Consider the following 13,379-nt stretch of genomic DNA (forward strand, 5'->3'; position numbering starts at 1 on the left):
CTAACGAGGGTTAGAATCTTGCCATGTACCCCCGCCCGAGTTCTTTCCCCACGTCCGCATGAACTTTGCAGAGCATTTGTTGGACATCGAGACGCTGAACAAGGTCGCACTGTACGCGGTTTCGGAGGGATGCGAGGTCATCAGGCCGGTGACCAAAGCCGAACTTCGAGAAATGGTCAAAGCCATGGCCAGCGCCATGGCCCAGGCCGGGGTGACGGTCGGTGATCGAGTCGCCGCCGTCATTTCCAATTGTCTCGAAGCCATTGTCGCCTGTCTCGCCGTCTTGAGCTTGGGTGCCGTCTGGTCCACGTCTTCGCCTGACATGGGCGTCGAAGGCATCATGCAGCGACTGAACCAGATCGAGCCGAAGGTGGTCATTTTCGAGAGCTCGGTCCAGTATAACGGAAAGCGGCGCCCTCTGGTTCAAAAGTGCGACGAATGTCTCGCCAGATTACGCAAGACGAGAAACTTCGAGCTCGGTATCGTGATCGTTCGGGAGATCCCATACGCAACCAAAGGCAAGACCAATGTTGTCTCGTGGAGCGAATTTGTCAACGGAGCTCCAGAGAGAGAACTCACTTTTGCCCAGTTGCCATTCAGGCAACCCGGATTTATAGTGTATTCGTCTGGCACGGCAAGTCTCACATTCGGGACTTGGGTAATATGATGTTGGCTGACGTGGACATAGACGGGTGCTCCAAAGTGCATTGTCCATAGTGCATGCGTGAGTCTAATTCGACTTGGGATTCGACGCCTAGAATTGAATTAACGCTGACTCGATTGACTCTGGCAGGCCATATTGTTACAAATCAAAAAAGACTATATGCTCCATTTGGATGTCAGACCGGGCGACACCATCTACCAGTATACTACCGTGCGACATGCCCTGAACAAAACATTGTCCAAAGACTCTCACTGACACATCTTAGACCGGCTGGATCATGTGGGCTATGGTTCTCTGTGGCCTCTCATATGGGGGCAGCGTTGTGCTCTATGACGGGTCTCCGCTCTATCCTGACCCTCTTGTCACGTTGCGCATGGTGGAGAAACTCAAGTACAGGGGTATTGCGCACAAGTCAATCAAACCCTTTGCTGATCCTTTATCGACAGAATATCATTATTCGGCACTTCCTCAAGGTTCTTGACCGACCTTCACGACAAGCACCTCAATCCCAGTAAGCAGAATTCTCACTTCGTAAGAGGGAGGCTTGACTGATCTCGCAGGGGAAACGATTGATTTAAAGAGCCTACGAACAGTCTCTTCGACAGGATCCGTCCTCCCAGCCAAGGTGTGCGAGTGGTTCTACGATGCTGGATTCCCGGAAAAAATCCATCTCGTGTCTGGTAGTGGAGGAACCGACATGGCATGCTCACGTAGGTCGGCCGAACCCAGACATTCTCTGTTCATTCGAGCTGACTTCTGTCACACACAGTTGTCCTAGGTGACCCTACTAGCCCTTTGTATTCGGGAGAAATTCAAGTGCCAGCCCTGGGCATGGCTGTTGATATCTTGGACAGCACAAAGGACTATCCCGTGTCGATCAAGAACACTGGAGAACCGGGAGAGTTAGTCTGCACCCAACCATTCCCCTCTCAGCCAGTTCTCTTCTGGGGCGAGAAGGGCATGGAGAAGTACAGATCAGCCTATTTCGACCGATTTGGCGACAAGGTCTGGACACAGGGGGATTTTGTCTCGTCGTCGCCCGCTACAGGTGGCTTTACTATGCTAGGCCGATCGTAAGCTCTTCCGCCTACTACCTCCCCCCTCCTTGCATTTTTTATTCAGACTGACGTTTTCCCAAGTGACGGCGTACTCAACCCCTCAGGTGTCCGATTTGGCTCGGCAGAAATCTACAACGCGGTGAGCCAGTTCCAGGAGTTCGAAGACACCCTGTGCGTGGGTCAGCGTCGGCCGCAAGATTCGGATGAGCGCGTCATACTCTTTATCAAGATGAAAGACGACCGGCCTCTTCCCAAATCCACCATTGTGGCCGTTCGGTCTGCCATTGCGACCGCCCTGAGCCCCCGCCACGTGCCCAGCTTCATCTTCCAGACCCCCGAGATCCCCTACACGATCAACGGGAAGAAGATCGAGTTGGCCGTCAAGCAGATCGTCTCGGGTCAAAAGGTCACACCGTCCGGGGCGGTGGAGAACCCTGGCAGCTTGGTATTCTACGAGAAGTTTGCCAAGGACGAGTACTTGAAGGAGGACAATGGCAAAATATACTCGAGCAAGCTCTAAACCTGAAGAGAAAAAAATGGGTATAAGCCGTTTGGTATCTTCGATTTCCTGAAGAACCTGTGGGGCTTGAGATTGGGGGGACGTGGTCAAAGTTGGAAGCGGTCAGACAAGCAAAATCAAGAATAAGATGGTCATTCGGTAGATCAAGGGCCTGCAATACATCTTGTAGAGACAATTCGTCGCAGACGTAGGCTTCACTACATCAGCCACCTCCACCGCTTTCGGCTCCGGAGTCTTCGATCTGCGAGAGTCGACAAACACTTCGCAAGAGAGACTATTCTAATAGATCCACCCCTAGATCATAATCGCTTGCTACCCCCTTTACCTTCGCCCGCTCAGTTTCCTTGCAGTGCCTTGACCAGCGGTGCAGAGTCCTGCCGTAGAACCAAGTTCGTTAGTTCCCGTGTCCAGAATGGCCCAAAAAAGAAGAAGGGAATAAAGAAAAACGTACCGCCCAAATTTGGTAAAGAAGGAGCTTTGGCTGCGACGACGTCGGATTCTCGACGCGAAGCCTCCCGGTAAACTCTCCGGCCACGCTTTTGCCGTTGCGGAGGCCCATTGCCACATGGCCGATGAAGAGGAGGTCGCTGCCGTCGAGGTCGGCAGAGAAGACCTTCAAGACTTCGTGGCGGCGGCTGGATATCACTTTCCACGCGTTTTCTCTGGACTTGCGAATCTCTGTGACAGCAGCCAGCGGTCAGCCATCAGTTTCGTTCAGTCGTCAGCGAGAAGGGCACGGAACGTGAGGAAAGAAGCAGGGGGGGCAGAGCGAACTTGCCTTCGGGTCCAGAGTACAAGTGTCCTCCAAACTCTGCCTGTCCGGTCTTTGCAAAGATGTCGTCCGCCAGAATGTCTCCAACCTTGGGGTCCTGCTGGTCTAGCTGCCAGAAGAACTGGTCGATGAGCTCCTTGACGGCCTTGTTGATCTCGAATGTCGGCCATTCCGTCTTTTCTGTATTGTAGCCCATTTTTCCTAGGTGGGGGTGTTTTTTGGCCTCAGGTAGGTCGATTCCAAGTCGAGAGAGTATAGAAGCCAATTGTCTGTCTCAGCCCAATGTCCCTCTTTCTGTCAGAGGAAGTGGTTACTCACGAGAAGTCAGGTAAGGGACGAAGTACTTCTCCCAGGCGCGAGGGTCCTGTAGAAGAACGGATAGCTTCTGGGAGACTAGGAGGGCTATGGTGTTCTCCCCTCTCCGGAAGCCGGGGGCACACAACTCCCCGGCCAATTCGGGCAATTTTATCAAGGTAACTAGATTGGGGAATTTGGTGTGGTCCACACAGACAGGTGTCTCTTCCGAGCTCGTCCTCTACGTGAGCCGAACGGAGGGTTCGCTATTACACCTTTTCTTTTTCGGTGATTGACTAATAATCTTTCTCAAGATCTTTTTTGGTTTCAATCTGCTTCCAGCCACTTCCACCCTCTCTCTATCTCGCTGAATATTGGTTAGATTTTCTGTGGTAGGATAGAGATCCAGATCCAAAAACCGCAATGTATGATAACACCACAGCAGCCGCTTTTCGAGGCTTTCTCAACGGATCGGAAGCTGGTCGTCATGTCGTGTGGTGTAGCTCTGGTCCACAACCGAAGCATCATGCTAGGATTATGTCGCCCACATTTACCACAGCGCGTAATTAAGCCCGCAGACGAGGCCGTGGCGCTTCTATGGAGCTGACACGAGCACATTACCCTCGAACTGTAATGCCAACAGAGGTAAAGACGGAGATGGGGGCATCTGGCAACACTTGTCAGATTCGTCTAGCGGAGGCTGTCCATGGAGACGGCTCACGTGGTTGAGTGGATGTAATAGAGCCATTCTTTACCATCTTTCTCTTCTGTCTCACAGAGACGAGGGGGTTGTGGTCTCTGGTGCACTTGTAATCATCTCCGAGTAGTGCCATCACCCAGGGATCTTATTTCCAGTGGGAGAGTGGCTGTGATCCATATTCCGATGTCTTGTCTCGTTGACTACAGATAGATCGCCGACAGGGGTTGGACAAACAACATCCATCATACGTTTTCGTGAACTTCAAAGGATCGCCTCGGCATTTTCCAGTGGTTGTATCAGGCAACTCATCTGCATCGTAGCGATGTCAAGAACAGGTGGAAGGCATCAGAGGCCATTCGTACGATTCGAAATCTACCATGTCCATGGTTGTGAACTTTTGATCATGGCATATGTCAGTAACATGTCTTTGAGAATGGCCGCGCAGGGTCTATTCCACTAACCGCCATATCAGCGTCGAGGTTGAACAATTGGTCAAGATCCGAGGTCCACTGGCGCGAGTCTGGCTCTCGATGCTGTTCGCGGGACTTGGAAACCAGAGTGCGAGCATAGTCAGCAACCTCTCGAGGAAAACTTATGCTCAAGTGCCCGCTACTGGCATAGTCGAGCCTGGCGAACGTCCCGGCAACGATGTCGATCAAGGTAATGTCGGACTGCGCGGAGGGATTGTTGGGCGAGCGCACCGTGTTAAGGAACAGATTCATGGTTGCGAGGATCGGGAAATAGAAAACCAACCTGGCACAACAGGTTATGGTCAGCATCCGGAGAGGGCGACCATAGAAAGTCAAAGAAAGGGGGACTCGAACAGGCGCAGGCTTGGAAAAGACTCACCAAGAAGGGGTGGTGGCGTCGATAGGGAACTTTTGAGAATTGAGGACGATGACCCGAGATGACTCTGCGATGGTTTTACAGCTTTCCTGGATTTGCTTGACGTGCTCGGGCCGCTGGCTCTGCTGCAGTTGATTGCTTCTCCAAGGCTGTGTGATGGCGGAATGCAGCACACACATGGATCCGTGAAAACAGTGCTGGAGGAACAGGAAGTGGATGTGGCTAATCCGAGGGTGCAGGACCTTGGGTCGCTTGGGCGTGTAGAGGAGATATTCTTGTCCCAGGTCTGCATACCAGGATCGCAACTCAGCGTCTAGTCTCTCGATGGTCTTGCAGATCTCCTCAATCGACCGGAGCCCGAACTTCGTCCCGTAACACTCTCTCTCGATGGCGTAGGAGATCTGGGCATGGCGGACGGAAGCAAGTAACAGGCCCAGGTCTGTGGAGGTGTCTTCTCGGGCTTTGGTAGGTAAAGCAACGTTGATATCGTCGTCGCGAATCATCTACGCGATGAATTCCGTCAGAATATCCACCAAGACATTCCAGGGATACGGATGACTCTTACCGAGGGTCGACCAGACCTACAGGCAACGTGCTTGTCGTACATGTACAATACCCATAGCAACCAATTTCGCGTCACCTTTTCGGATTCGGATAGGATACAGGAGGAGGGGGGTTGTAGATGAAGACGTTTGGAGTAGGCCAACCGGACTGCCGTGGACAGCAACATATATTCCAGAGAAGGCGCCGAGATAGCCTCGCAGTACAACGCCTGTGTCGACATCAGCCAAACGAAGCAGCAGTACGTTATGGGAATTCGGCCTACCATGAGCAAGGTACACTCAACAGCAGTAATGTCTGACGGCATGTAGAGTAGATTGGTGAGGACAGCCAAAGCATTCTCAAAGTACAACCAAGATTGTCTCTGCGCAGTTGTATAGCTCATAGGTCCACTGCCTCGACACAGTGCAATCCTGCTTCCTACCGCAAACACGGTGTTTCGGAGGCTGTACCATGGCGGGTCACTATCAGCAGGCAGAGGGTGCGAATAATGCTGCTGAAGTCTACGCTCGAACGCCTGGCGAGGCACGAGTCCCAGAGTGTGCTCGATGCTGTCTTCAAAGAAGGCTAAGAGACGATACCGGGTCAGCGACAGATTTTGAGTAGTGAGACAGTCACAGAACTGACCTGTAGCCCACAGCAAAGCTGTCTCGTAGTCTGGATCGGGTTGCCGTTCGACCGAGAGCGGCTTCGTCATCTTTAACGATCGCGTTATGGTGACGGTCAGCCGGCTTGCGCTATGGTGAAAGTCCGAGTTACCCAGCTGCTGGCAAATCCACTCGACTCCGTGTGGAGAGCAGATGGTCAGGAAAGAGGCTTTGCCTGTCACCACGTTGTCAATGTCTACTTTGCCAAAGGAATCCCTGTCAGTAATCGTACCAATATGCTCCTGGATGTCGCCCTAATAGATCAGATTCAGCCACTGAACTCCAAAAGCGCGATATACTTGATGGGAGAAGACTAACCTCCTGCATAGGGGATGGGGGAGTCCCATCACGCAGTTCGCCAGCATTTTCCGCGACAAGACTCGACTCGCTTGTGGCTGTGTTCTCGCCAGCGTCCTGTCGCGTGGGCGACGGCACCTGCCGCAGATTTTCGCAGGAAGTGGGAGCTATCGCTGACGTTGAACCGTTGTTGGGTTCATTGTCCAAGTTCAAGACCGGGTCGGCCAGCGATAGATTGACTTCTGAGGCTGCAAGATCACGAATGTCAAAGATAGACGGAGCCACATCCGCTGAGTTGGATACCCAGGTCGGCACTCCAGGCGAAGTATTGTCAGAGCTATCCGGTGGGGCGAATGAACGGCATGTGGAAGGGGATTTAGACGATGACTCTGACCTCGCCGACGGTTGGATAGATATGGGACTCGGTTGCCGTTCCAAAGCCTCATCGACATACGGTCCGGGAGCAGATGGAGCAGGCGTTGATCTTGTCGGAGCTTCGTGCTGCCAAAGTAGTTGCTCCAGAGATGCAATCCGTCGCTCCAGAAAGGTCTGGCTGTGACTGGTTTTCCTCCTGGAAGACTTGTCGGGAAAGACACATTGCTCTCTATGGGACTGCTCGTCGACGATCCGAATCAGCTGGCGCTCGAGGGGGCACCAACAAGGTGCGACCACTTACTACACAATTTGTGCACGGCCGACTTCCCGTGCCTGTGCGTAGTTAGTAGTTGTAGAGAAAGAAGAAAGGTAGTCCGGCAGGATTGGTGGTGCGAGTGCCCTCCCTACATTTGGCCTTCTTCAAGCGGCAATAGTTGCAAGCGACTGAGCACTTGGGGATCTCGGGACGAGCGGGCATCTTTGCAGTCTGCCTGAGTGGATTCCCGCGTATTCACACGCCTGTGCTCTTGCGCGAAAACCAACTGCGGTCAACTCATGGGCGCTCTGGGGGTGCTCAAGGGACTCTCTTATCTTATGCAAGAGGGAACAAGCGAAAACTCAAGCTCTCAGGACAGCAATTGCGAGAAGAGACGGTAGAAGCTACAAGCCTTCTTGACTATTGCCACTGCCAAGGCATGGCATTCGTGCCCTTTCGAGAAACATTCCCCAGGATTTGTGGGGGTGGGAAAGGGGGGGAAGAGGGAGGAGGGTTGTTGGACTTGGCGATTGTTCTCAACCAGTTAGCCATGCGTAATTACAAGGCAGGTTACAGGTCTAAACTCAGAAGCGAGCTTGGAATACAAGCTGGGGAGTGCACGGGGACGCGTAATTTTGTGTTCCGGAGAATACGGGCTGCCTCCTCCGGTAATCAATTAATACCAGCTATGCTGCCTAGATACCTTGGTATGCAGAGGAATTGAGGGTAACCTGAGTTTCCTGGTCACCATACTAGACAATGCTAGCTACTCTTTCATAATGTCTGTTCAGCCTGACAGTTTCATTGCACCGGAATGCTGCGGGGGCCAATCTCGACTCGTTTCTTCAATTCCTCGGGACTGACCCCGTTTCGTAGCTTCTCGATCATCTCTTCTGGGTCGAAGTCGGTGCCAATTGGGTTTTCTTCGAAATACTTGGACATCATGAACTGTGTCGCTTCCGCAGAAGTCTCAAAGTTGTCAACCTGAGTCTCGATCTGATTGCCGTCCGGGTCGGCGTAGTATATGCTGGTCGTCGGTCCGTGATTGACGCTCCATATTGGTAAGATGCCTAGTTCTTTTCGTTCTCGATAGGCTTCGAGGAGGTCCTCCAGAGTGTCGAAAGAGAAGGCCGTATGCTCCAACCCACAGGCCTTGGGATTTTTCGGTGCGGTTCCCGGAATGCCAGCGATGGCAATGCGATGGTGTTCATCGTCGTAGGATAGGAAAGACAGGAAATCGTTTTCAAAGGCGGCACTGGCCCCTAGGAAGTCCTTGTAGAATTGTACCATCTTTTGGAAGTTGTCGGCATTAGTGCGAAGGACGACGTGGGCGAACTTGGTCGGCCTCCTGACGACAGGTTTTGATGCCATGTTTCGAGGCTGCTTGTCCACGAAGTTTCTGCTCTGAAGACAGTTGTTGACAATGTTTCGAGTCAAAATCAGCTTGAACGGGCTCCGTCAGCCTTGATAAAACATAGCTGGCCGCGCATTGGACTTTGATCTTCGGCCGGAGGCAATAGACCAGCACCCTCGCTCCCCGGGAATACTGACATAAACCGTCTAAAATGTATCCAACCCCGGACTCGGAAGGGCCTCCGAGCCAATGAAGCCATCCGGGGAGGGGCACTCCTCCTCACACGGGGGAGACACTTTGGGGGATCGACCCGAGTTAGCCAGAGGAGAATTGATGCCGGGATATAAGTGTTCATGAATGCATCACGGAGCTATGTAGTGTCCACGCACTTCATTCTTAGCAACCAAGACCCTTTTTGCGTCACTCTACGCATTATGGGCCAGCAACTTACCCCCATTGTGCTCGCTACAATCGTAGCAGGCATCGTCTTCTATGGCATATACAGGATCCTTCAAGTTGGAAAGCGACCCGCAGACCTTCCTCCCGGCCCTCCCACGATACCAATCCTAGGGAACATTCACCAGGTAAGACTTCTCAAGAGCGGCACACGCGGTGCAATTAGTGACTGAGTATGATCATAGATCCCGACCGAGCGACCTCATCTCCAGTTTCAGAAATGGGCGCAAGAATACGGGTCAGTAGCCCAGCCCAACTCTGTCTTCGCCCTTTGGACTCTGACTGACGAGCGAAAAGCCCCATCTACTCCCTCATGCTTGGGACCCAGACCATGATTGTCCTTTCGTCACCAAAGACCGTCAAGGACCTCTTGCACAACAGGAGTGCCATCTACTCTTCGAGACCGGACATGTACCTCGCACACGACGTGGCCAGCAACTGTCAGCGATTCGTGACCATGGTCAGCTCCTTATATCCCAACTTGCAGCGAAAAACTGGGATCAGAAATGCTAATTGCCATGCAGAAATATGGCCCCATGTGGCGCCTCGTCCACAAAATGATGCACAACACGCTCAACATCAAGACCGCTGTCGCCTACATCCCCTACCAAGATCTTGAGAACAAACAGATGCTGCTAGGCCTTCTTGAGCGACCGGACGACTTTGTCCTGCACCTCCGACGATACACCAGCTCACTGACGACCCAAATGGTTTATGGCTTCCGCACCATCAGTACAGAAGATCCACGGATGCTTCAATTTTTCACGGTGAGCTACCTCTCAGGCTGATCCCAGTATAAAGGTAAGTACTTTTATGCTAACCGTCATGGCTCCCAGGGTTTTGAGAAATGGGGCAAGATAGCTGGTAGCGCCAGCGCTCAGATCATGGACTGCTTCCCCATTCTTCGCAAACTTCCCAGCCCGGTCAACCCGGAGTACCGGAGTGCCAGAAAACTATACGAAGACGAGCGAAAGCTTTACACTTCTCATTGGATGGATGTCAAGGACCGAATTCTGCGTGGAACCAGTCTGGTGTGTCAATTCCTGATGCGCAATCTCTGTCTGAACCTGTATACTAATTACGAATGACTTTGCCCCCAGCCATGTTTCAGTGTCGATGTCTTCCTGTCCCAACAGACAGAGAAATTTACCGACGAACAAGCTGCATACATCTCTGGCTCGCTTCTCGAAGGAGGCTCTGACACTACTTCGGGGACGCTGGTGGGATTCATCCAGGCCATGTTGATGTTCCCCGAGGCGCAGAAGGCCGCACAGGAGGAGATTGATAGGGTCGTTGGCCCTGATCGGATGCCAGTCATGGATGACGCTCCCAACTGCCCATACATTCGCTCTTGTGTCAAAGAAACGATTCGGTGGATGCCAACCATCATCTTGGGATCTCCCCACGCTGTGATTCAAGAGGACCACTACATGGGTTACAGGATTCCCAATGGCGCTTCTGTCGTCAACAACAACTGGTGAGTTGTCCGAGGCCCCTATCAGCCTTGCCCCCTACTCCTACCATGAGACCCTTGTCGTGAGACCGACAGGACTGACCGACACGAAACAGGACGCTCAACATGGACCCCGAACGCAACCCGAATCCCCGCAAGTTCGACCCGTCGCGCTTCATCAACGACTCCCAGACCGAATTCCAGTCCGCGACCAACCCCGACGAGAACCAGCGTCAGAACTGGATCTTCGGAAACGGCCGCCGCATGTGTCAAGGGATGCACATTGCCGAGCGGTCGCTGTTTCTCGCCACAGCGCGCATCGTCTGGGCGTTCAACATCGACAAGCCGATCGGTCCGGACGGGAAGCCCGTCGAGGCCGACATTGACGACCTCGTCGGCGGGACCACGGTGCAGCCCAACGACTTCCGCATAGCCATGACTCCGCGCAGCGAGAAGAAGGCAGAGATGATCAGGCAGGCGTGGCGGAACTGCGAGAAAGAGCTCCTCGACCCCGTCACAAAGCAGTGGAAGAAGGTGCCAGAAGGCATGAAGTTTGGGAAATACATTCCCGAGAAGAATGTCATGGCTTGATCGGGGCTTTTGGAGAGCAGACGCTTAAGTCCCCCTTGCGCTGGAACGGGGAAGACGGTGCTGGCCGAATCGTGGCCGCATCATGAGACGTACAATCAAAGTATATATACTTTCTGTTATGATTGATCGGGAGAGACTCGACTGATGTTCGAATGAATTGCTCAGCGCTACACGACTAACTGAGCAACACAAAGTGACGTGTGTTGGGTGACAACTTTCTCCAAAATAGAGACTGTATCCAAGATACGCCATCTATCTAGTTAGTCCTTTCTACAACTTTATCGTTGAGCTCGAACCCGCCGTCTCTTGCTTGTAAAGCTCCCGTAGATGTCTCTTCAGGTACTTCCCACTGGCCGTCTTGGGCAGGGCCGGCACAAAGACAACACCCCCACCCAGCTGTTTGTACTTGGCTAGACGGACTGCGACGTACTGTTTCACTCCGTCTTCGTTCAAGGTCTCGCCGACGTCTCGTCGGTCCGTTTTTCGTACAATGTATGCGCGGGGCAGTTCGCCGTCGACCGGATCAGAGGACGGCACGCCGATCACGGCGGCGTCAGCGATGAGGGGATGTGACATGAGCACGGCTTCGAGCTCGGGAGGCGCGACTTGGAAGCCGCGTACCTTGATTAGTTCCTGTATTCCACGGCCCGCGGGGAAAGTGTTAGACAGAGTTAAGTGCCCGAGAGGTCGGAAAGGGACCAAGAGAAGGGGTCTACCTTTTTCCGATCCACGATATACCACTTCTTGGTCGTCTGGTCGCAATACGCCACGTCGCCAGTGCGGAACCATCCTGCAGAGAATGAGGAGGAGTTCGCCTCCGGATTGTCCAGGTATCCCTTGATCACTGTCGGTCCACGGATCCAGATCTCTCCCGTTTTGTTGTAAGCCTTGACCTCGCGTCCATCATCGTCAACGAGCCTTTTGAGCGATGTCAGTTCGAATGGAGAACGCACACCTCGGGAGACCTCTTCAAACTCACTTCACCTCAAGGTTTGGCAGAAAGTAGCCAATGCTTCCATCTGTGTCGACGGCGGGCCACGGGTGGCAGGCGCCGATGCAACTGATCTCGGTCATGCCGTAGCAAGGGTTGATACAGCCGTCCGGATGCATCAGGGCGGTAAATCTCTGCTGAGACAGCAGGTCGATTTTGGCGCCGCCCGTCATGCCCGATCGGAGGCTTTTCAGCGAGTATTTGGCCGTCAGGGGTGACTGCAGGATCGAGACGATGACTGGTGGCACCACGAACAGCTCGGTTACTTCATACTGTTCGGTGAAGCGGAGGAAATCCTCGAGCTGGAATCGAGTCATCACATAGGCGATATGGCCAGAGCGAAGGGGCGTGATGTGGGCCATTATGGCCATCGCGGCGTGGAAGAAGGGGAGACAGAGGATTCGCTTGACCTAGGATGAGGGCATGTTAGCCTTGAGATGCAGAGACTTGGCCTGAAAGACAGGGAAAAAACTTGCTCTGTAGGGCTTTTGTACTTGCTCGTGGAGCAGTGTGTGTTGGGCGATCAGGTTGTGATGCGAGAGACAAGCAGCTTTGGGCAAACCCGTGGTTCCTGAGCTGAACAGGATACAAGCGGGTGTAGACTGTGCGGTGGCCATGTCGTCGAACCGTACCCAATCCTGCTCCCCCTGTTGTAGCAGAGTTTGCCATGATGTCGAAGAAACCTCCCCCCGTGATAGAGAATCAAACCTGAGCACATCTTCCGGGGATATGTTGCAAGATCTGGCGGCTGATAGGATCCCATCGTACAGCTCCGGCTGTGCTATGACGAGCTTGCTCTTGGACGTCTTTAAATGGTGCTGCAGTTCGTATTCTGTGTAGCCGGGGTTTGTCCCAGTCCAGGTGAATCCTGCTCCGATGATGGCTAGACAAATGCAGGAATAGTACAACTATCCATAAACCTTTAGCGAACTTGTCGTTTACGGAGAAGATGATGTAGACCTGTGCCAGGCGAACCCACATTGTTGAACGCGTGGATACAGACGCAGTCGCCTCTCTCCAGTTTCCGGGACCGGAACCCGGCGATGAGGTGCCTGATCAGAGTCTTAGCCTGCCTCGAGCTGACGGAACGGCTTGGGTCGACGGGGTCAATGTAAATCTGGGGACGCAGTTGAGTTATGAGGAGCTTCGAGTGAGTGATTGGCCAATGCTCACCGCTTCATCTTGTGAATACTTGACATTGTCAAAGATCCACGAGAGAAGGTCTTTTGCCGGTATGTCCACCGTCGTTGTTGGCTGGAAAAACACCTCCTGGTCCATTTCCATATCTCGTCACGTTATTGAGGATGGGGAGGCTGGAAACATGGAAGAAGTCGTTAGCTTGAATACTCTGATGGTTCACAGTTTCAAGATGAAATAGGCCCGATTTCACGCATAGATACGACGCAGAGATGTCGGTATATTATATATTTAACACACTAGCCGCAAACCTCTGACACTCGTCAGGAAGTGCTCGGGCCGATGCTATCCACTGGTCACCGAGGGTGTATGTACTTGTGGCACTCAGTGGTAAGTGGGTAATGGAA

General features: G+C 52.9%; 4 protein-coding genes across 4 annotated transcripts; 1 reads left to right on the top strand and 3 right to left on the bottom strand.

Moving 5' to 3' along the window:
• Positions 1-2,577: 2,577 nt before the first annotated feature.
• AYO21_10767 (Type I inositol 1,4,5-trisphosphate 5-phosphatase 2) lies at positions 2,578-7,212 on the bottom strand (the record flags this gene model as incomplete). Its single annotated transcript, XM_022660675.1, has 12 exons — positions 2,578-2,616; positions 2,694-2,920; positions 2,985-3,215; positions 3,333-3,378; positions 4,470-4,761; positions 4,858-5,357; positions 5,420-5,626; positions 5,681-5,779; positions 5,840-6,316; positions 6,381-6,971; positions 7,036-7,067; positions 7,143-7,212. The coding sequence occupies 12 exons, from the start codon at positions 7,210-7,212 to the stop codon at positions 2,578-2,580; spliced, it is 2,811 nt and encodes a 936-aa protein (XP_022506987.1).
• Positions 7,213-7,791: 579 nt separating this feature from the next.
• On the bottom strand, positions 7,792-8,361 carry AYO21_10768 (hypothetical protein; the record flags this gene model as incomplete). Its single annotated transcript, XM_022660676.1, has 1 exon — positions 7,792-8,361. One exon carries the CDS (start codon positions 8,359-8,361, stop codon positions 7,792-7,794), a length of 570 nt encoding a protein of 189 aa, XP_022506988.1.
• A 417-nt stretch (positions 8,362-8,778) lies between these two features.
• AYO21_10769 (hypothetical protein) lies at positions 8,779-10,844 on the top strand (the record flags this gene model as incomplete). Its single annotated transcript, XM_022660677.1, has 7 exons — positions 8,779-8,928; positions 8,986-9,038; positions 9,098-9,260; positions 9,325-9,567; positions 9,637-9,831; positions 9,901-10,277; positions 10,370-10,844. 7 exons carry the CDS (start codon positions 8,779-8,781, stop codon positions 10,842-10,844), a joined length of 1,656 nt encoding a protein of 551 aa, XP_022506989.1.
• Positions 10,845-11,114: 270 nt separating this feature from the next.
• AYO21_10770 (hypothetical protein) lies at positions 11,115-13,119 on the bottom strand (the record flags this gene model as incomplete). Its single annotated transcript, XM_022660678.1, has 6 exons — positions 11,115-11,477; positions 11,561-11,762; positions 11,824-12,245; positions 12,330-12,718; positions 12,778-12,952; positions 13,009-13,119. The coding sequence occupies 6 exons, from the start codon at positions 13,117-13,119 to the stop codon at positions 11,115-11,117; spliced, it is 1,662 nt and encodes a 553-aa protein (XP_022506990.1).
• Positions 13,120-13,379: the final 260 nt, after the last annotated feature.

Source organism: Fonsecaea monophora (genome assembly GCF_001642475.1).
Source record: "Fonsecaea monophora strain CBS 269.37 chromosome Unknown Scaff131, whole genome shotgun sequence".
Taxonomy (NCBI): domain Eukaryota; kingdom Fungi; phylum Ascomycota; class Eurotiomycetes; order Chaetothyriales; family Herpotrichiellaceae; genus Fonsecaea; species Fonsecaea monophora.